Below are 21,445 nucleotides of genomic sequence, written 5' to 3' on the forward strand. Positions count from 1 at the left end.
TTGGCTCCTGTGGTGTTTTCCTTTTCTTCTAAAGAGCAGCCATTTGTAACTCAGTAACTTTGCTATAAAACCTGCACAGATAAATGAGCTGCTTCAAGTTTTATTTGAATTACTTAAATAAGTTATACTGAGTAACTTTCAGTTACATATATAGCCTCAAGTCTCACAGATCTACTTTTTAGATTTTTTTCCCTCTCCTTTGATTGCAAAATGAATGGGAGTTTCATGCATTCTGTTGGGATACTTTTTTTTTAGTAGGATGCAGTGCATTCACTTTACTGTGAGTAACCCCTGAAGCTGGAGATGGGTCCTATAGAAAGGACTCTTGATTATAACCTGGTTATAATCCTCATGGTTCCCTCATGCCCCTTTCCCCATATCAGCAGGTGCAGAGTTGAAGACTCAAGTTCAAATCAGACTGCCGTTTGTAAGGGGACCTCACAAATCTGTTTTAGCCTTATTCTATTTACATGCAGGCAGCCTGTGGCATTTGTAAAAAACATTGTAAAGAAAAAAAGGCAAATTAGCATTAAAGGTTTGAATGGTTTTTGTAGTGCCTTTGACCTTGGATATGATGCTTTTAGAGATCAGCTTGTTGACTCTGTTGTACCGTTTTAAAAGGATTATCCCATGAAAAAGATGGAATGATGTTTCTCGGGAGGTGTATAAAAAGGAAAAAATCTGCATGTTACCGATCTCACCTTTTTAAAGTGTGACTAAGAGTGTCACTATTTAAGGTACCCAGCCACAGGATGAAAAAGTTAACGTAAAACTAATCTACCAAATAAAGACCAATTTAATGTGGTTCTACTCTGAAGCAGAAATGGACTTGAGGGAAAATATTAAGCACATTTAAGGATGATGCTCCTAGGTGGAACCAACCAATGAATGCATTGAATGAACTCTGCCACACTGACATTCCTTTAAGTGCCATGTCTTAAAGATGAGTGTAGCACATACACCATAAAGACTTAACTTTTAAAGATTTATATGAGAGAGAGCAGCACAGAGGGAGAGGGAGAAGCAGACACCCCGCTGAGCAGAGAGCCCGATGTGGGGCTTGATCCCAGGACCCCGAGATCATGACCTGAGCTCCCCCAGGCACCCCATATAAAGACTTAGCTTAATTTCATTTAGCCCCTACCCCAGACGAGAGGCGAGCGTTTCTACAAAGTCACTGTTCTTGGCTCTTTAAAATGAGACCGGTTGCTCCCCAAAAGAAAGCAGTTTTGTTCAAGATTGAGGCTACCTGGACTCCCAAACTTCACTTGGGAATTAAAGTACCATTTAATAATGGTTTGGTACTATTTGTTTTGAAGCTAGGGCTTCTTGGTCTCTGGAGGTACTGGTAAATACCCAGCTTTGTTTATCACCCCCCTCCCCAACACAATTTTATTCGCTTGATTGACCATACTGTGTGCTGAAGGAACTTTGTTTTATTTAACAGTTTTACATTCTTGTTAAAACGTTAAAAAAAGAACAAAGCATTAACACTTATGACAAGAAAGAAGGTCCTCTCCAACAGTATCTACTTCTCTTTTTCCTCTCCCAGTGTGTGTATTTTTCTTTTACCATGTTTATTTCAAGGGGGAAAGTGAGTAGATATGAGATTCCAGTAAGTTAATACTAAAAGTTCATAGTGAGCTAAAATATAATTATACCTTGACTACAAAATTTTAAGGTTATTTTTATTTACAAGTTTTGAAAAATGTACATTTTTTACATGGGTTACTTGTGCAAAGTTAGATTTAGAAGAGTGACAAATACACAAAAGGTGACGATGGAACATTAGACAAAACATGTACAAGCCTTGTCCCACACTGCTACTTAAAGGTACTATCTAAAGTATAAATAGCCAACGAAAGATCACAAATGTGACTTCGAAGTTCTTATAATACTGAAAGGGAAGACGAAACTAAAGCATGCAGCATTAACTCAGGATTTGAGTGGAAAATAGTTTGCCACAGATATGCTCCCTTCCTTGGGTTAACTAAAACTCTAACAAAATGATGGGGGATTATAAATTTGTCTAGGGTGGCACTGCTCCCTTAAAAAGATTAAAGGATCTCCCACCTTCCCTAGCTTAAAAACGAATGATTGTTTCCATTCCTCTGCTCCCACACCTCTTTAAAAAGCAAAAACCCAGAAGACTTCAGTATTCCGAAACTTAGCATGGGTGAGCCCAGTGAATATCTTGCAAGGAGAGGATGTGTCAGTTACAGTTATTGCTGCGTTCCTTTGGCCAAGTCCTTTAACTTTTTCCTTCGTACCAGTAAAAGCCATCTTGTAATTAATTTTGGTTGGATCTTAGTATAATAGCATTTTTAGCCTCCACTGCTCTTTCAGAATGGATGCTTATGTGGATTTGTTCCCCTGTTTTCCATAGGCCATATTCCAGACATTCACTTCTAAATCCAACACAAGTGAAGGACCAGGCAGGATGAAACACTTCAGCAATCCTTTTGTTAAAAATCACATCCTGGTCATCAAGCTATGCATAAGCACCACTTGTGTAACAATTCACTTTAAAAGCTTAGTGTAAAGTACGGTAACACAATACTGCCCTACAACCGGAGCTGAGACACAACAGAGAGGGGGTGAAGCGTTAGTAATGTTCGCACGTAACCCAGGTACAGTACATTTGATCTCAGAGAGGGTGTTTGCTGAGGTTCAAGGAGAGGGTAGAAGGGCTAGGGAAAGCTCGGCAAGGGAAGATGGAAACAGCACAACAGCTATTTTGCTTTTAATAAAGTAATGTAATGACATTGAGGAACAGGAAGGTGACAAACACATCAATATATATTTTCCTTATGACCAGCCTCTTCTTCTGCTGCACCCGGGTCAACAGTCACGCCAGCTCTGTTCTACTATCGCAGAAACACGTTTTTCATACTCCCGCTTGTTCTCCTGGTACAGCTGAGCAGCCTGGCTGTTTGCTGGACTATTGGGATTGGGTTCATCCAATAGGGACTACAGAGACAATTTGTAAAAGGTCAGTTCCTCAATGCAAAAAAAAAAAAAAAAAAAAAGCGTGTATCTATCTATCTATCTATCTATCTATTTATTTATTTATTTATTTTTATTCCAAACACTCAACTGAATTGCCCTCAGTAACAGCTGAAGTGGATCTCTTAGCATACTAACCTAGAGTAATATTAATCTGCTAGCAGCTAGGCAAATACATGTTTTCTGGGGGCTTGGGTCTTAATGACCTGCCCTTTACCTTAAGTTAGGACTTCCAGAAACAATCCAAGTGCTAACAGAAACATATCAAAGGCCATAGTTGGTCACATTAAGGAAAATTCACCTGTATGGATGTTAAAATGGAAGACACATCATAGGTTGGACTCCAGCGGTTCTGAAGTATGTCCAGACATATACTACCATCTGCATAGACTAAGCACAGAAGTAGGTATGTTAAACGTAATAAAACTATTGGGATTTTTAACATCACAGTCAAGACAAACATAGTCAAGAATACTTTGCTTGTGAGGTTTAAAAAGATTCCTAAACTGCTTCTCAGTTACCTTCCTAAAAAGAAGAGTTCTAATCATTGCTGTGAAACAGTCAAAGAATGTCAAATATAATTGATATAAAACTAGAAGATACTTAGTGTACTTCTGAAAAGACTGCCCTATTAACCAGGAAATCATACGCGTTTTCCAACTGGGTCCCTAGTCATCCAGACACGTGGGAAGTTTATTCCACTAAATTTGCAAACTCTATCTCCTATCCAAAATAACAGAAGATAGCTTGGAGTTCACAAGGTCTCATTTCAGCATGAGGATAAAAATATCTGATATCCCGGAAAATACTTTATTAACCTAAATAAAAAAGCAAGCTGTTCTAGGCTTACTACTAGCCAAAAAAGCAGAATGTAAGTTAGAATCACTGTGCTGCTTTTCCAATACACCGTAGCCCTCAGCCACAGAATCTCATATTCGGCAGGTCTGGAGTGGTGCCAAGGCATCTCTATTTTTAAAGTGTTCCATGGTAATTCTGCATCTAAAGTTGAAAACTATTGTTCTGAGTAAATAGTTCTAAGTGTTGTGAAAATAGTCACAAGACTACCCCAATCCGACATTAAAAGGAAACGTCAAGAGCGTCCTTATTTTTGTATAGTAAGTAAACGATAAAGATCATCCAAACCAGGAGGCTTGCAGACTCTAGCCAAAGCAGAGTACCTTCACTGCTTCAGTTCTAGGACTAGAGATCAAGACAGCAACAGACCATCATGAACAAGTTGTTTTCAGGAAACGGCAAGATGCCTAAACAAATACTCAGGTATTATGGACAAATACATAGGAAACGTGGAACACCTCCCATTATTAACATGTAGTTTAAAATACTGCATTAAAAGTGATACTTGCCATTTGGATGAAACATCTTAGAGACAAATCTAACCGTAGGTGGTTTATTTGGATATTCTTCAGTGAATTCGATTGTAAGCTTAAATGTTCCTGTAGTTAGAAAAGAAAGGTTTAAGAAACAGATTTATCACTTTGTTCAGTAGTACTTTCTTTGTAATGCTACATGACACTTTTTCTAGTACCAAATGAAATAATGCAAAGATAGAGGGTAGAGAGGAAAGAAAGGCCGGCTAAGAGACAAGATAAGCCATGATCTCTAGGAACTGCTCTAAAAATAGATATTGTAAGAACCACCACCCAACGCGGATTTTTTTGTTTTGCCATCATTCTCCCCCAAACTTAAATACAGTCGTCTTAAACTCAAAAGAACTGCCTGCAGGATAACTTTAGCCACTGTCCATTTTGAAGATATCCTTAAAATGACAAGAAACTAGAGCCAAAGTTTGGCGCTCTTGCCTCAGAAGACCGAGAGACCTCAAAGGCCTATTTTAACCAGCCGCCATCTTATAAACTCTCCAGTGATTTTGACATGGGCTAAAGAGAACGAGAGTACAAAGCCTCCAAAATCAGTGCTAGAGATACAAATCTGTAACCAAACTGTCTCTAAAAATGGAAGGGAATAAGTATAAAAGTGTTCACCAGCTCCTTTTCATGTAGTAGCGACTCTATAATGAAAACATAATTGAACGTAAGCCAGAAAAAACTTTCATAGTCTCTCTCAAAAATCCTTAAGTACGACTCACAAGGTACTACACTATAAAATCAACTCAACTATTCACACTAATGGAGGGAATTAATGGCAGAAATAATTTAAAAATCACATTAGATTGCATTCATGTCTCCAGCAAATTTATCTTTCTAATGATGTTTGTTTCAATTCTAATGAAATGAATTTATTTTCCTTGAATATGTGTCAACTCAGGTAGCAGGAGGCCCTGACATATACTAGGTTATAGACTTATTTATAAGGAATGAACACACTGGATCTCATTCAAGAATTGTAGGATGTTCTGATTTGGGGAGATTGTTTCCTTCAAAATATTTTTAAAATTACGTTTAATAAATCCAAGAAAACAATTAGGCAACTGTTTATTCCTGACTGAAATCTCTTCAAGTAAGCTTAAGCAATCACTGTCTGGCATAAGGTGGTGGATATTCCACTATTACTCTGGCCCATTTAAAAAATTTATTCTAATACTATAGACCACACTTCAGGTCGAGTATAACTTGTTACTGGTTTCTTCAGAGTTGGCAATTTCCTCCATCAATAGGTTTATCACCACCTAAGAAAAAAAAAGACTACATTCTACTGCTAGATCCATTACATAACAATACCAAAGTCTGTTTCCTACCAGCAAACTCACAGGGAACAATTTGCTAACAGTTGCCCTTAGTATGATGAAGTATGTTCCAAAGTTTCGGAATAATTTAAAGTGCAACACAGATAGACATATTCCCCAAACTACTGTACTCCCTAAACTGTGTGAAAGCCAGATCTGAAGATACTGTATATTATAACTAAGGGCGAAAAGTGAAATATTTTGGAATGGACAAACACGCTATAGTCTATCAGAACATACTTCACCTTATTACCACCTGGTCATGAATCTTCCTAGTTTTGAGGAAGAAATATTGGTTCTTCCTTTTCAGTGCCATTGATATTATAATACACAGGAAAAAGTGGGAATGAGTGTTAGAGAGCTCAAAACTTTGAGCTTCCTTATGCATCTCAAGTATAAACACATTTGGCTCAATGTTGAAATCTGATTAAATTATAGGTAAGAGATTTGTCATCACGGAGTTGCTCTAAAAGTGGGCGGATTTAATAGCACACAGGTACTAGGGCCCAGGTACTTTAAATTAAGACCATCATTAAATATGATATCCAAAAGTGGTAAAGCAACACATAAGACAGGCGTTAAGTGGAAACAGAGCCCAGTAGGGAAGGGCACGGCCTTGCAGTCAGACCTGGGCTCAGTTCCTTGCTTTGCTACTTACTAGGAGCCACTCGACTTGCCTAAACCTCAAGTCCCTCATCTGTAAAATGGGGTTAGTAATAGTACCCACCACATTACATTGTTGTGAGGTTTAAATGAGGGAAATGTGCACAGTGACACAAAGTAAGTGCTCCATAAATATGGTAGCTATAATTTTAAAGTTTCACACTCCTAGACCCAGATGGAGGCGGCAAAAACCAAATCTCTCAACTTGACTATCAGTAAGAAATATACAATGAATGAATTTTAATATTAACTACGACTTTCTTTCTGACCGACACCAAACGCTCACAGCTGAAATCAAGTTGAGTATGTAGGTTGGTGGCTCTCGAAACCCTTGACTTGAACTTTCTGCCTAATACTTGCCCAGAAGTTCAACACTAGATACCAAATAAGTTAATCAAGTCTTTTTAAACAGCTCATTTACTATCTTGGGAAGTGAAACAACCTGCTTATGTCTACTTGAATATAAATTAGGACTTACCCCAAATCTTATTGCAAATACGTTTTTAAAAGGGGATAGAGTTCATACTTTTAGCCACATTATACTACTGGAACCTTTTTAATACAACCCTCAATGCAATTTCTGAGATCCAAAACAAACGTTAAGGAAATTTAAAATCCTAGAATATTATGCAATTGAGACTAGAGCTTATCCTCTGGATATTCAGAAGGTTAGGCTTTAAAATAATGGAAGACTTAAGCCTCACTATTGTACACAATCTGTACTGCTTTTGTTCATCTTCCTGAGGAGGCCAAAACATTGTAAGGAAAGTATCAATCCATCTATACAGGGGACTAGGAAAACTTTGTGTTCGATGGCAGGGGCATGGCAATAAGGAGTGATATGGTTAGACTAGAGAGTGTATGTTCTGCTAAAGACATTCACAAAAAACACCTCCGTGTTTTCTGCCATTTGGCCACCAGCTTGTGACCCCGGAGGAGAACACAAAGTACATGCGCCTAAAAAAATTTTTTTTGATGACCGGAGATTCTGATTTTTAAGATAATACCCAAATACTCCTCATCATAGGATGTATTTACCTTAAGAACACCCTCAGTGGATTCTGAGTGATTAATTTTTAAAAGACTCACAACCAAATTCTTACAAAAAGCAAATACTAGTATCTTACTGTGTGTATTAACAATTTTTAGATGATGTGATGGAGAATATTTTATTCCATAGTCTTTGTATTCAGCATCCATGCCAAGATATTTTGATGAGGAAGCATTGCCCCCCAGTGTTTTATTTGGTAGTGTAAGTTCTTGAGAACATTTTCCTCTTACTTTAAGTGTGTGAAGTTAAGTCAAAATACCTTCAAGAGCTCCTTTTCTTAAGTCTTCATCTCTTTAACTGGGGTCTGGCTGTTCCAGAAATGTCCACCACAAATGATTTACAAGGAAACAGCAGAAGTAGTTTTGGGGTTGTTGATTTATATAATACATTGGAAACAGCAAAATCAATTGTGCCACTTGTCCCTAATGAGGCTTTTCTAGTAAATTCCCTAATTGTAAATAAAGGGTATTAAAGAATGGTCAAAATATTTTTTGTAGCCACAGCTCACGTTCTAGACACCCGAGGAAGCAACCGCGGATAGCAGACTGCTCAAGAGAATGGATCAGAAAAGGGTATTGTTATTTAGCTGGAGTAGTTCCTTTCAGTAATGCCAGTATGGAGATACACATCATCAAAAATAGAACCGGTGATGTCAACGGGGAAGATCCAGGTAGATAATGGATTCCTTAAGTACCTTCTCAATTCATACCACTTAAAACGAGTGAAGCACCCTTGAAATATTTAAGTAGCCAATCCTCCAGCAAAGTGATGTACTATTAATAAAGCTGTGCCCAGCATAAAGCCGTCTGAGTAGTCAGGAGGAAAAAAAGAAGCCAATGAAAATAAAGCCTGCCAGAGCTAAAGCAAACACAGTTAATCTGCACACAATGCTTAGGTATAAAGAACTAGCACCAATCTAGCAGAGGAAAATTAAGTCAAGCTAGCTCTTGCTATGGATCAGTTCAAATGATTTACTGCACCAAAGTAGTATGCCTTTAGAATCACTCTCTTGCTGTCATTTCTTTTTATTGCAGCACTGAAGAGCAGTGACATTTACCCAGGGGGTGGAGGCAGGGAGGAAGCTAAAAGTATTCAGGTGACTGTCCAGTCTCCTAGGGAAATCAAATACTCAAATGAGTATTTGAGACAAATCAGAGAGTTGGTTGATACTGCCCTTCCTCATCACATCTCGCAGACTGGTAGAATCAGAGAGCAATCGGACTCGGCAATATAAGTATATACTTAGTAGTCTGCAGAAATGTTTTTGTTCCCACCTTCAAACTGAGCTCTGCGTATGAGTGTGTGCATGTGTGTGTGTATCAAACGCTAAATGAGTAAAGGAAGATGGTCACTGAAAAAACTAACAAAGATCCTTTGCTTTTTTAAATACCTCAAATATTAAAGATGTCGATCAGTAGTTCAAATACTTTTAATTGTGTTTTAAATGTATTAAGCTTTCCAAAAACGACTACACACACACGTGCACACAACTGAATGTACATAAAACTATATCGATGTCAATTTCCTGGCTGTGATATTGTAGTACAGTCATTCAAGATGTTACCAAAGGGGTGGGGGAATGGGTGAGAGGTATACAAGGTCTCTCTGTATTATTATTATTAATTACAACCGCACATGAATCTGTAATTATCTCAAAATAGAAAGTTTAAAGAAAAACTTAAAAAGCAAGTAAAGTGTTTTTAAAAGTCAAGCCTAAATCCATTAAAAATCCTGTACCTATAGATACATATAGTACCTTCAAGTAGGCTGGACACTTCTCAAGAGAGTACATGAAGGCTCCCCTCAATTCTGAAGCTGCTTGGAGAATACTGACCATAAAGTCTTGATAAAAGCCCACTGAAAACTCATTTAAAAATAAGAAACAATATTATATACAAGCTGGCCATTAAAGTGCCATTAAAGACCATCTCAGAGCCATGAGGCTGACAGGTATTCAACGCCAAATTGTAGAAACCAGATAGTTCTGTGCAAGGAACTCTCACACCCATCCAACACCCAACAAACACATATTAAGCACCTGCTGAACACAGTTCCTGCCCTTGTGGTAGAATTCTGAACTAGGTGGTCTCTGAGTCTATCAGCAAGTGGTTGGGTTGATACTAAGTCAGTATCTTGACAGGGTGCTCAACTGAGCAGGATCACAGCCCAGACCTCAAAAATCTTTCACATCAGTGCTATGAGGCCCCTTCTAAAAAGTGACTACCTTACCCAGATTTTTTTTTTTTCTTAAAGAAGCAAGCAAGAAAAAAGGTGCAGTTCTAGTCAAGCGGACAATGGCCAGAACAACCTGCCACGTATGGGAGTTCACTCAAGCCTTTAGCAGGCAGGGGCTAGGGAGAAGCGGGTTCTTAAGTAGGAGGCACTTCCAGGAGGACTGGAAACCCTTTCCCCCAGATGATCAGGCTCCTGAAAGGTGGGTAAAGAAACTCTCTTACCATCCTCAAACGGGGTCCCTTCAGGCCTGCAACGCAAGAGAAAAACAGTCAGTTCCCGCTTCAGGGGCCCCCTTCTCCCTTAAGAGGTTCACCTTAAGACACTGCTATTCCCAGCTCTGCCAACCCTACGGCCGGGAAACCACCGCTTCCCGGGTCAGCAAGCCACTACAAATAGACGTTTGGGGCTCCGAAACCCGGCGGCCTGCGCCGCGCCTAACCGCCACCACTCCCCGCTCCGCCCCCCTCAGAACCCCAAACGGTTCCCCGGGCAGCGGGAACTGAGCTAATCGAGGCACAGGCTCCGGGGAGGCGCCTAGGCCCAGCCGGACCCAAACATTCCCCCTCTCCCTCTCCCTCTCCGTCCTCGCCGGGGGCCGGTCCCCGACGGCAGGCTCGGCCGGCCCGAGTCCCCCACCTCTCGCCACCTCCCGGAACGCACACTCACCCGAAAATGACCGCGTTCCAAACCATTATGTTGTTCTCGGACGGAGCCCCGCTGACTCCAGCTGGAGGATCCTCCTGCAACCTTCAGGGAAACAGGGGCTCCGCAATCCGGCACTCGCGTCCGCTCCGGGCCGGCCAGCGCCCCCCCCCCCCGCCCCGCGCCCCGCGCCCCGCACCGCACCCGGCCCGCCTCGGGACCCGCCCTGTGCCCCGCCTGGCAGCCCCCCGGCCTCGGCGGTCCCCCGTCGCCTTACCTCTTGAAGTCCCTCATGAGGCGCCGCCGAGCCGGGGTGGACATATCTCTAGCGGGGTCAGGGGTGGGGCATACACCGAGGTCTCGGGTCCCGGCGGAGGCTGAGGAGGCCGAGGAGGCCGAGGAGGCTGAAGGAGCCGAAGCGGCCGCCGAGGAAGCGCCCAGAGGAACGGCACTGCCCCTCCGAAGTCGAGGGTCGGTCTGGCGCCGGCTAAGCACCACCCCGGAGTAGACGGGGGCTGAACCAACCTGGAAGGAGAGGGGGGGGGTGGAACGCCGAACGCCGGACAGGCCGTACCAAGACAGGGCGGGGGGGGTGGCCGGGAAAGTTGCTTAGGTCATTAAACCCCAGCGGGAGGCGGGGAGCGCCCGGCTGGTGCGGGAGTGGGAGGCATGCTGCCTGCCGAGCGGAAGCCTGTAATTCACTAGGAATTAGTGGTGGAATGGGGTCCGTCTCCACCTGCCCAGGCTCGGACGAACCCTGGGAAGCTTTTTTCTGTTTTCTTTTTCTTTTTTTTTTTTTTTTTTTTGATTAGATCACTTATAACTGTGCGCACTGTGGCCGGGGGCGGCGGGGGGCCGGGGGAGGGGCAGAGGAGAAGGATGGAAGTCCCTAAGTAGAAGGGAGGAGACAGTGGGGGGAGGGAAATCTGGTTCTCGGAAAGCGGGAACTCTAGGGACCCGGGAGGCTGGGGAGGAGGGTGTGTGACTGGTTCAAATCACTGAAAATCGAAAGAATAAATCGGCTTCGGCTATGACAGGGAGCTGTGGGTCCCTCGTCTATGAGATGAACGTGCGGGATTCCGGTCCCAATGTTTAGGCCAATGATCACCCCCAAGCAGGATAAAATGGTGGTGTGTGTCCTGGGGGAGGGAATGAGAGCTTAAGGCAGGCACAATAAGGTTTTAGCTCTGGGCACTCACAATTTGGCTCTGGAACCACATTTCCCCTTGGCAGTTCAACAAGCCAAGCGGCTACTATATATTCGGAAGAGTCCAAGGTATGAGAATATCCGACTGCGGAGAATTGCAAGGGCAGAGAGTCTGAAGTGAAAGTAACGGGAAGACGCACGTGAAAAAGCTGCAGGTTGCAGAGAAGAGTCACAGTTAGTATGTGGACCTGCAAAAGCAATAACAGTTTTAAAGAATAATTTGTAAAGGTCAACTCCAAATAACTTAGAAGGTAGGCAAAACACTCATTTCAAGAATTTTTGGAAAATATGAGAAAGGTAAGTTTGGGTTAAGTCATGGAGAGTTTTGAACGTCAAGCTAATGGGTTCCTTGGAAGGTGGCTGTGCATAATTAGAGTCGGGCTAGTCAGAGATGCGGGTCCCAGGAGAGCAGCTAGGAGACACTTGAAGTAGTCTAGGTGAGAAATACTGAACCAGGCAGTGACAACAAAATCGGAGGGGACGGGATGAATGGAGGGGACTCAGCAACACATTGAACTTGGAGGCAGGAGAGAGGAAGGAGTCAACAATGGCTGGAGTTCTAAGCCCCAAGATAACTGGGGCTTTGAAGGTGCCACGGACAGAACTCAGGAACAGAGTGGGGAGGGGGGCAGTTTGGGGACTTACTGAGTGCAGTGACTTACTGAGTGCATGGGACTGGTGAGAAATCCGAGCAAAGATGTCCGTAAGATATCAGATGTGCAGAAATTTGTTTCTAAGGTGGGAGGCGGGAGACACTTGACGATGGTCGTGATTCCAGCTGCTGCTTAAATACAGGTACTTTCATGGGAAAGGATTTTTATTTCCCATTGACACCAACATATCAGGAGCTAAGGCAAGTCTCCCTAATAGCATCACACTGTGACTGTGGTGGGCAGGGGGTACAAAAATAAGTTTAAAAATCTCCTTTTCCTCTCATCTGGTAACTGGCAGTCTTCTAATACACATGTAAGCTACAAAAGCAAGTGCATTTGTTTTCAACTGCTACTTAACAGATCACCACAAGCTGTTGGCCAAGTTCAATGCCTTGCAGTTATAAGGACTGAGGCCCCCATTTGCTCACTGGCTGCCAGCCAGGGGCCATTCGCAGCTCTTAGAGGTCACCCACATTCCTTGCCACGTGGCCTGCTCCATTTTCAAGCCAGCACCTGAGAACTTCTCTCCCATGAAATTCCCCTCACACTTGGAATCTTTCTTCAGGAAGAGCCCAGTTCACTTTAAGGGCTTATCTAATAAGCTCCCCCCCCCCCAGTATCATCTGATCTGGGACCTTAATCACATCTGCAAAATTCCCTCACAGCAGAACCTAGATTAGCATTTGAATAACTGGGAGAAGGTGTGTGTACATCCATGGCCAGGGATCTTTGAACTCTGCCTGCCAGAGCAGCACCAAGAAACATAGCAGAAGCGTGTGAATCTACAAATGCGGAGGGACCGCACAGCAGGGGAAACCCTCAGTCTGGTGGGGGTTAGAACGAGCTTCCTGGAATGGGTCTGTTTCAGTTTTGTTTCAACAGAAGCGACAGCAGGGAGAGACTTCCCCGGGAGAGAAGTCAAGCAGTTTCTATGAGCGCAACAGCATGAAGGAGCACGTGGAGCTCAAGAATGTTCTGGGGATACTGGACAGACTAGCGGGGCTAATGGGGGATGATGAGACCCCTGCTTGGAAAAGTGAGCGGGACAGAAGTTGGTTAGATGCCCTCAGACGCAAGGATGAGGGCTTTAGGCTTGATAGGCGGCTTTTAGAGGTTTTCCAGGTCTAGCTTGCATAGGGGCTGAGAAGCTGCCTATACTGTACTGGAGAGCAGGGAAGGGGCTGGGAGGGGAGGCTCCCGCCGCTGGATAGAAAAATCTGAAACTCACTGAAAGCCAGAGATGTAGCTGGGTTTGTTGTGGGCTTGTTTATTTTCTGAAATTCCTTTGCCCTAGCTCATGAGTAGCTCTCTGACTGTCTAATCAAGAAACCTCGGGGACACGAACCACAGCAGTTTGGGAAGCCCCGTGGCATCAGGGGATGGGGGAGGGCAGGCCCTGACTGCACGGTGGAATCCCACTGCAGAAATACTGTGCCCCCACATTCCTCACCAGAAACAGCGTTGTCATAGCAAAGCAGCAACACGGAAGATCGTTCTCTAGCACAGATGATTATCAGGCTAGAACATGCTAACTATAGCATAGTTGGCCAAGCATTCCTTCCATCCCCTTTTCACCTTGACATCTTTTTTTTTAAAGATTTTATTTATTTATTTATTTGACAGAGAGAGAGAGAGAGAGAGAGAGAGAGAGAGCACAAGTAGGCAGAGCAGGCAGGCAGAGGGAGAGGGAGAAGCAGACTTCCCCCTAAGCAGAGAGCCCGATGGGGGGGGGCTCGATCCTAGGACCCCGGGATCATGACCTGAGCCGAAGGCAGACGCTTAACCGCCTGAGCCACCCAGGCACCCCTCACCCTGACATCTTGAAGAAATACCCTCTTCACAGCCAAGCACCACTCCCCTCCCCAAAAGCAGGGGTCCAGAATAGAAGTCCTTTTCGTTGGAAAGAAAAGTGTGTTAGCGATGCAGCTGCCGGGAAGATAAAAAGTTCCAAACCATCCCCAGGCAAGGACTTGAGAATTTTCCTAAAAGGGAGGACTGTGAGGTACGGGAATATATAACTAGGGAAATTGTGGGATTTTGTTCATGAGGCTTTCAAAATGCAGACTGGATTGTGATTCTCCTGAACTATTTTGGGTCGGGGAGAGAGAGACTGAATAAACTGTCATTTCCTGCCTTATGAGGCTGTGAGTTTGTATTTCTGTTAGCCAGAGAAGGTAAGGAATTTTATTTTCCTATGGTTCCCACTTCTATCACTAACATTTAGTACAAATGGCAACCAGGAAACAACAGAATATAAAACCACAGGGTCTTTCTTGACTCCAATAGCCTCAGAAGACAAGTCAAGAAAATTGCTTATAGGAAACAACAGTTGTCACAATGTGTATTCTTGGCAGTGACAGTAGTAGTATGCTGTCCATCTCTAGACCCTAAGGACATAAGGAGAGGGAGAGAGCGGAGAGAGAAATAGTGAAGTGTAGAGAAACGGGAACATTAGGGCCATGAACATAGACTTTCACTACCTGCTAAGTTGCAGAGTCAAAAACAAAGGCGTGGCGTAGTAGGCTGAATCATGCACCTCTACCCCAGGACCTTCTCATCCTCATCTCTGGAATTTGTGGATACGTTACCTTATATGGCAAAAGGGACTTTGCAGATGTAGTTAAATTAAGAATCTTGAGATCGGGAGATTATCCAGGATAAACCAGTGGGCCTGATGTAATCACATGAGTCCTTATAAGAGGGAAGAAAGTCTGAATTCAGAGAGAAGGTCATGTGACCATGGAATTGGAGCAATACAGCCGCCAGCCAAGGAGCCAAGGGATGCCGGTAGCTTCTAGACGCTGCATGAGGCAAAAATGGGTTTTCCCCTGGAGCTTCTAGGAGCAACCAGCCCTGCTGACATCTTGACTTTCAGCCAGTGAGATTGATTTTGGACTTCGGATCTCCAGAACCATAAGATAATACGTTTTCGTTTTCTTAAAGCCACTAAGTCTGTGGTCGTGCGTTACAGCTGCAACAGAAAACGAATACATATGGTTTCAACGTGGGGTGTAGGAATTCAATCAAACTGGCCACATCCACCAGCAAGCTACAACCAAATCCAGCCCACCATCTTTTCCCCTTAGGGCCTGTAAACCCAAAGTAATTTTCTGTATTTTTAAATGGTTGCAGAAATCAAAAGAATATTTAATATTTCAGGACCCGTGAGGATAATACGAAATTCAGATTTTCCACGTCCATAAATAAAGTTTCATTGGGATACAGCCATGCTATTTCTTTTCTTTTTTTTTTTAAGATTTTATTTATTTATTTGACAGAGAGAGACACAGCGAGAGAGGGACCACAAGCAGGGGGAGTGGGAGAGGGAGAAGCAGGCTCCCCGCCGAGCAGGGAGCCCAATGCAGGGCTCGATCCCAGGACCCCGGGATCATGACCTGAGCCGAAGGCAGACGCTTCACCGACTGAGCCACCCAGGTGCCCCCAGCCATGCTATTTCGATCATGTATTGTCCGTGGCCGTTTTTGTGCTCCAGGAGCAGAGTTGAGGAGCTGTGACAGAGACTGTATGTGGTGCGGTCATCACTACACGCTGTTGGTGGGTGTACCATACAGCGCAGTGACGCGGTTATAACTCGACCGCATTTTGAATGCCACGTGTATCCCCAGATTATGGCATTTCGTTTTTTTTTTAATTACATGTGCATACCTATCATGTAAAAAAAAAAAAAGAAAACAAAGGGAGTTTCGAATGTCATGCTTTTAAGGCACAGTGAACGTAGATTACTTGGTTATCACATTAGATGTCAAAGCACTGTGTTTATTACACAATGACCCTGTAGTGTTGCTAAAAGAAATACAGTATGCAACAACATCACCGAAATAATCACTCATTGCAATGTTCCTGACTCCCAGGAAAGCAGTGATTAGGAAAACTAGAAAGTTTAAAATGGAATATCTTATCATAGCAAAATTCGTCACAAAAATTAAAAAAAAATGAAAATGAGGCTGCAGCCACAGTAATTTTCTGAGTGGCTCATTTGTTAGCCAAGCAAGGAAAGCCATTTACTGATGATGAGTTAATTAAATCGTGTTTGATTGCTGAAGCCAAAGAAATGTGTCCAGGGAAAATAAACTTTTCAAAGACTATTAGCCTTTCAGGGAGAATAGTGGCTCAAAGAGTTGAGGACGTTGGAAGTGACACCAACAGTCATTAAAAAAACAGGGCAAGGGCACCTGGGTGGCGCAGCTGGTTGAGCTGACTGACTCTCGGTTTCAGCTCAGGCCCTGATCTCAGGATGGTGAGATCGAGGCCCGCGTCTGGCTCTGTGCTCAGCGCAGAGTCTGCTTAAGTTTCTCTCTGCCCCTCCTGCCTTTCTCAAATAAATAAATAAATCTTTTAAAAAAAACAGGGAAAATGACTTCAAGTGATTTTCCTCGGCTCTCAGTGAGGTGACAGATGTTACCAATACTGCTCAGTTGTTGTACTTTACTCAAAGAGCCAATGCTGAGTTGGCCTATGTGGCATAACTCAGATGAGAATATTTTCTTTCTTTTTTTTTTTTAAGATTTTATTTATTTTGGGGCGTCTGGGTGGCTCAGTCTGTTAAGCGTCTGTCTTCGGCTCAGGTCATGATCTCAGGGTCCTGGGATCGAGTTCCACGTCTGGCTCCCTGCTCAGCAGGAAGTCTGCTTCTTCCTCTCCCTCTGCACCTCCTCCTGCTCATGCTCTCTCTCTCTCTCTTTCTCTCCCCCTCTCAAATACATAAATAAAATCTTCTAACCCTAACCCTTATTTATTCATTTGAGAGGGGAGAGAGAGAGAGAGAGAGAGATTGAGAGAGAGCACACGAGTAGGGGGAGAAGCTGACTCCCCACTGACCAGGGAGCCTGAGGTAGGACTTGATCCTAGGATTCTGGGATCATGACCTGAGCTGAAGGCAGATGCTCAATGGACCAAGCCACCCAGGTGCCCCAGATGAGAATATTTTCAAAGAAGTCAAGAAAATACTAATTCAGTACAACCTGAAGTAGACTCTGCTAAGATGTGTTACAAATATGTATGGAGCAGAACAAAGCTTAGTTGGACAATTGTACAAAGCTTGTGAGAATGTGAATTGTTTAAATCCTCTGGTTATTCATTGTGTTATTAAACTGCAGGTATTTTGCAGGAACATATTTGAGTCTATCTTGTGTATTTCAACTATTAGTGTCAACACTTCATTTACTCATGGACTAAACCACTGTCAGTTACATAAATTTTAGTCAGAAATAGAAGCTGAAGATTTTGACTTGCCTAACCAACAGCAGTTCAATAGCTTAGCAGTGGCGAAGTTTTTCTGAGTTAAAAAAAATTTTTTTTAAGCTTAGGGCTGAGATTGAAAGTTTTCTGAATGAGAAGAACCACCTGCAACCACTATTATTGAATGCTGGATGGTTTTTTATTTTTATTTTTTTTAGGTTTTAATCTTTATTATTTAACATTATTGCTTTAGGGAATTTTTTCCCCCTCAACCAGGAACTGAATGCTAATTACATAAAAATATACACATATAAAAAGTAGTTCTCCATTTTCCCAGGAAAAACAAACAATAACTTCCAGAATATTCAAGTGTTTTGTTTTAATTATAATTAAAGTATTGATCATCTCATTTATTAGCTCTGTAACATACATATTTAAATTAAATGTTATTAGACAACCATTACAATTTATAAATGTAAGGTGCCACTACTGAGTAAATTGATTCTTCCATGAGTGGATGTGTCTCTTCTCCCACCCACTAACAAAGCAGCATTATGGTTAGTTTAATTTTATGAGTAGATGATCCATTGCTGCAAATGCTAATTCTCTTCTCCACCGTGTTTTGTTTCAGTGAATGTGTGTAAGTTGGTTAGATCGCACAGGCAACCTCTCTGACGATCAACAGCAAGATGAGCTAGGCTTGGGCTTTCGGTGCAGACTGACTGTGTCTGTCTGAATCAGGTGATCTGACCTATCCTCAGTAGCAAGCACTCTTCGAACTGCTTCCTCAAAGGCTGCTGCGACATTTGTGGCATCTTTTGCATTTGTTTCAAAGTAAGGATAGTCGCCATTGTCCCTGCACCAGGCTTGGGCTTCTTCTGTAGACACTTGACGTTCATTTATGTCAATCTTGTTGCCCAAAATCACGAAAGGAAAATTTTTGGGCTCTTTCACATCTGCGTAATATATGAATTCTTTCTTCCAGTTACTCAAGTTCTGGAAGCTCTAAGAATCATCGACACTAAAAGTGAGCAGGCAACAGTCAGAACCTCTGTAAAATGGCGTCCTCAGGCTTCTGAATCGCTCTCGACCGGCCGTGTCCTAAATCTGCATGGGAACAAAATGTCCATCCACCTCCAAATCTTTATTTAAAAATTCCACACCTATTGTATGGAAGAGCTGGGTATCAAACTTAATTGGTCACATATCTGTTCATTAGAGAGCTCTTCCCAACTCCACCATCTCCAAGGAGAATTACTTTAAAAAGCGAAGATTTTCTTGCCATTATTAATCTCACGATTTTGACTTTAGAACACTTAATTGTTCAGCTCAAGCAGCATCATTATCTCGTGGCCACACAGAGGACGCCCGGGGAGCTCCCGGCTGGCCGGTCCAGGTACACAACGAGGAGAGTAGGTCGGGGACCCACGGGCAGCAAAGCATAGCGCTGCTGGTGTCCAACTCCAGCTCGAACGCTGGATGGTTTTTTAAATTAACTTTTGCTGTAGACTTAATGTTACTTAATGCATTTAAACTAAAATTACAAGGCAAAACACTGCTTATGTGTGAAACTTACATTTCAGTGAAGTCAATGACAACTAACATTGTTTGAATTGCAAGTAATGTCATTACTTTAATCTCTTCCTGTGCTGTCAAAAATGAAAACAAAAATCAAGATTTGCATTCCCACACCAATTTGCAATGAATATCTTTTCTGGGCTCAAATTACAATTCCAGTGGTGTTTTTTGGAAATTAATGCAAAATGCAAAAGAAATTTCTATATTTAAAAATCAATTTCACTGGGGGCGCCTGGGTGGTTCAGTCAGTTAAGCGTCTGCCTTCGGCTCAGGTCATGATCCCAGGGTCCCGGCATCAAGCCCCGGAATCAGGCTCCCTGCTAGACGGGGAGCCTGCTTCTCTCTCTCTTCCACTCCCACTCCCCCTGCTTGTGCTCCCCCCACTCTCCCTCTCTGTCAAATAAATGAATAAAATATTTTAGACAAATCAGTTTCACTGTGCATTTCAGGAGCTTCCACCTAAATTTTAATTGGAAGTGATTATTCTGTATGCAATGACATGCTAAAAGGCAAATACCAGGAGAAGAATCTAATTGAGTTTCAAAAATGCCTTCTAAAAGATAAATATGCTCAATTAAAATCAGGTATTTGGTATCAGTATTTGGCAGTACTTAGCTGTGTTACAATTTTTTTTTCAAAGATGAAATATGTAAAATCTCATTACAGATAAGTATTAACAGATGAATATTTGCAACTGATTTATTTCATTAAGACCTTTATTAACAGGTGCTGGCGGCACAACCGGTTAAGCGTCTGACTCTTAGTTTCGGTTCAGGTCATGATCTCAGTGTCATGACATCAAGCCCTGTGTTGGGTTCCACGCTCAGCACAGAGCCTGCTTTTAAGACTCTCTCTCCCTCTCCCTCTGCCTCTCCCACCTCTCTAAAAATAAATGAATAAATCTTTTAAAAGAGACCTTTATTAACAGGTGCTTTCATTTTGTTGACTCTTGAAAAAAGTTGTAAACTTTTATTACAAATGAAAAATGAGGTTCTTAAAAATCTCAGTTTGACCAGATATGAAGCAATTTAAAAACCTGTAAGGGTGTATTGAGATTGCAAATGATTCTGATGGTAGAGAACACTCACTTTGAACCCTAATTAAGTGAAATATTGTCCCCCTCCATAAAAGAATGCTATTCTTCTCATTAGCAGACCTATATTACAAAGATATAATTACTATTATATTTTGAATTTCATCAATAAAACACTTGTGGAAATTTGTTTTCTCTCTTGTTACATAGGTCTACATAATTTTCTTGATTTTGCTTCTTGGCCCTGAAAGCCTAAAATATTTACTCTTGAGCCCTTTACAGAAAAAGTTTACTCACCCCTGCACCAGACTAAGGCACATGAGGGGGTGAGATTATTTATAGTTGATCATTACACAACTAGTATATAGTGCAGTGCCTAACACACAGAAGATCAATAAATACTGAATAACATGAAATCATAGAGATGACATTTAAGTAAGACCTAAGGAACAAACACTGTGATTCCTTAAGATCTGAATTGATTTTTAAAAATTTGATTATATTTGACACGCGATATTACATTCGTTTCAAGTGTACAACATAGTGATTCAACTGCTGTATACATTATGCTATGCTCACCACAAGTGTAGCTCCCATCCTTTATCATGAAATACTAACACAATGCCATTGACTATATTCCTTATGCTCTACCTTTTATTTCCATGACTTCTTCATTCCGTAACTGGAAGTCTGTATCTCCTACTCCCCTTCGCCCATTTTGCCCATTCTTCCACCCCCTTCCATCTGGCAACTGTTTGTTCTCTGTATTTATAAGTCTGATTCTGCTTTTTCTTTGTTTTGTATTTTCAATTCCACATATAAGTCAAATCATGTGGTATTTGTCTTTTTTGACTTATTTCACTTAGCATCATACCCTCCAGGTCCATGCATGCTGTTGCAAATGACAAGATCTCCTTTTTTATGCTTGAGTAATATTCCATTGTGTATATATATATATATATATATATATATATATATATATACCACATTTCTTGTATATTTTATTTAGTTCATGTTCATTTGAAGTCTAGCAGATGGCTTTAAATTCCCCTTGGTTTACATCCTGTGTGTCTTGAACACTACACTTCCTCCAGCCAAACTGTCAATTTCTAGACACAAGCTCCTGCAGCCTTCACTAAGTTCTCTGTTAAAAATCCACTATTTTGGCGTCTTCATTTGGATTTTTGAAGTTAGCCAATGTAAACTGTTTCAATGTCCTTATTCTGGATTGTTCCAGGCTCTTGTCTTCCACAAAGAGGGTCCTGGGAGAGTTTCAGTATGTTCAGTTTCTTCCAAAGAAGATACATAAATAACCAAACAGCAGGTGAAAAAGTGCTCAACATTAGCCTCCAGGGAGAGGAAAATCAAAACCACTCCTCCCACTCCGCCTCTAGAAACTTTGTAACCTTTTTGCTGCGTACTAGGATGCTGTCATAGCTCTCAAATGAGATATCACTTCACACCCACCAGGATG

The 21,445-nt window shown here is 42.1% G+C and overlaps 1 protein-coding gene and 1 pseudogene across 1 annotated transcript; both read right to left on the reverse strand.

Moving 5' to 3' along the window:
- Window positions 1-1,674: 1,674 nt before the first annotated feature.
- Window positions 1,675-10,817, reverse strand: UBE2A (ubiquitin conjugating enzyme E2 A). Its single transcript, XM_025852757.2, has 6 exons — window positions 10,579-10,817; window positions 10,326-10,406; window positions 9,881-9,906; window positions 4,371-4,460; window positions 3,308-3,396; window positions 1,675-2,970 (listed from the first exon to the last, which is right to left on the reverse strand). The coding sequence occupies exons 1-6, from the start codon at window positions 10,620-10,622 to the stop codon at window positions 2,842-2,844; spliced, it is 459 nt and encodes a 152-aa protein (XP_025708542.1). The 5' UTR covers window positions 10,623-10,817; the 3' UTR covers window positions 1,675-2,841.
- A 6,747-nt stretch (window positions 10,818-17,564) lies between these two features.
- On the reverse strand, window positions 17,565-18,823 carry LOC112809473 (ras-related protein Rab-9A-like; annotated as a pseudogene).
- Between the last annotated feature and the right edge of the window lie 2,622 nt (window positions 18,824-21,445).

This window comes from Callorhinus ursinus, unplaced genomic scaffold, assembly GCF_003265705.2.
Source record: "Callorhinus ursinus isolate GAN/ISIS: 27379988/994484 unplaced genomic scaffold, GSC_fseal_2.0 scaffold33, whole genome shotgun sequence".
Taxonomy (NCBI): Eukaryota; Metazoa; Chordata; class Mammalia; order Carnivora; family Otariidae; genus Callorhinus; species Callorhinus ursinus.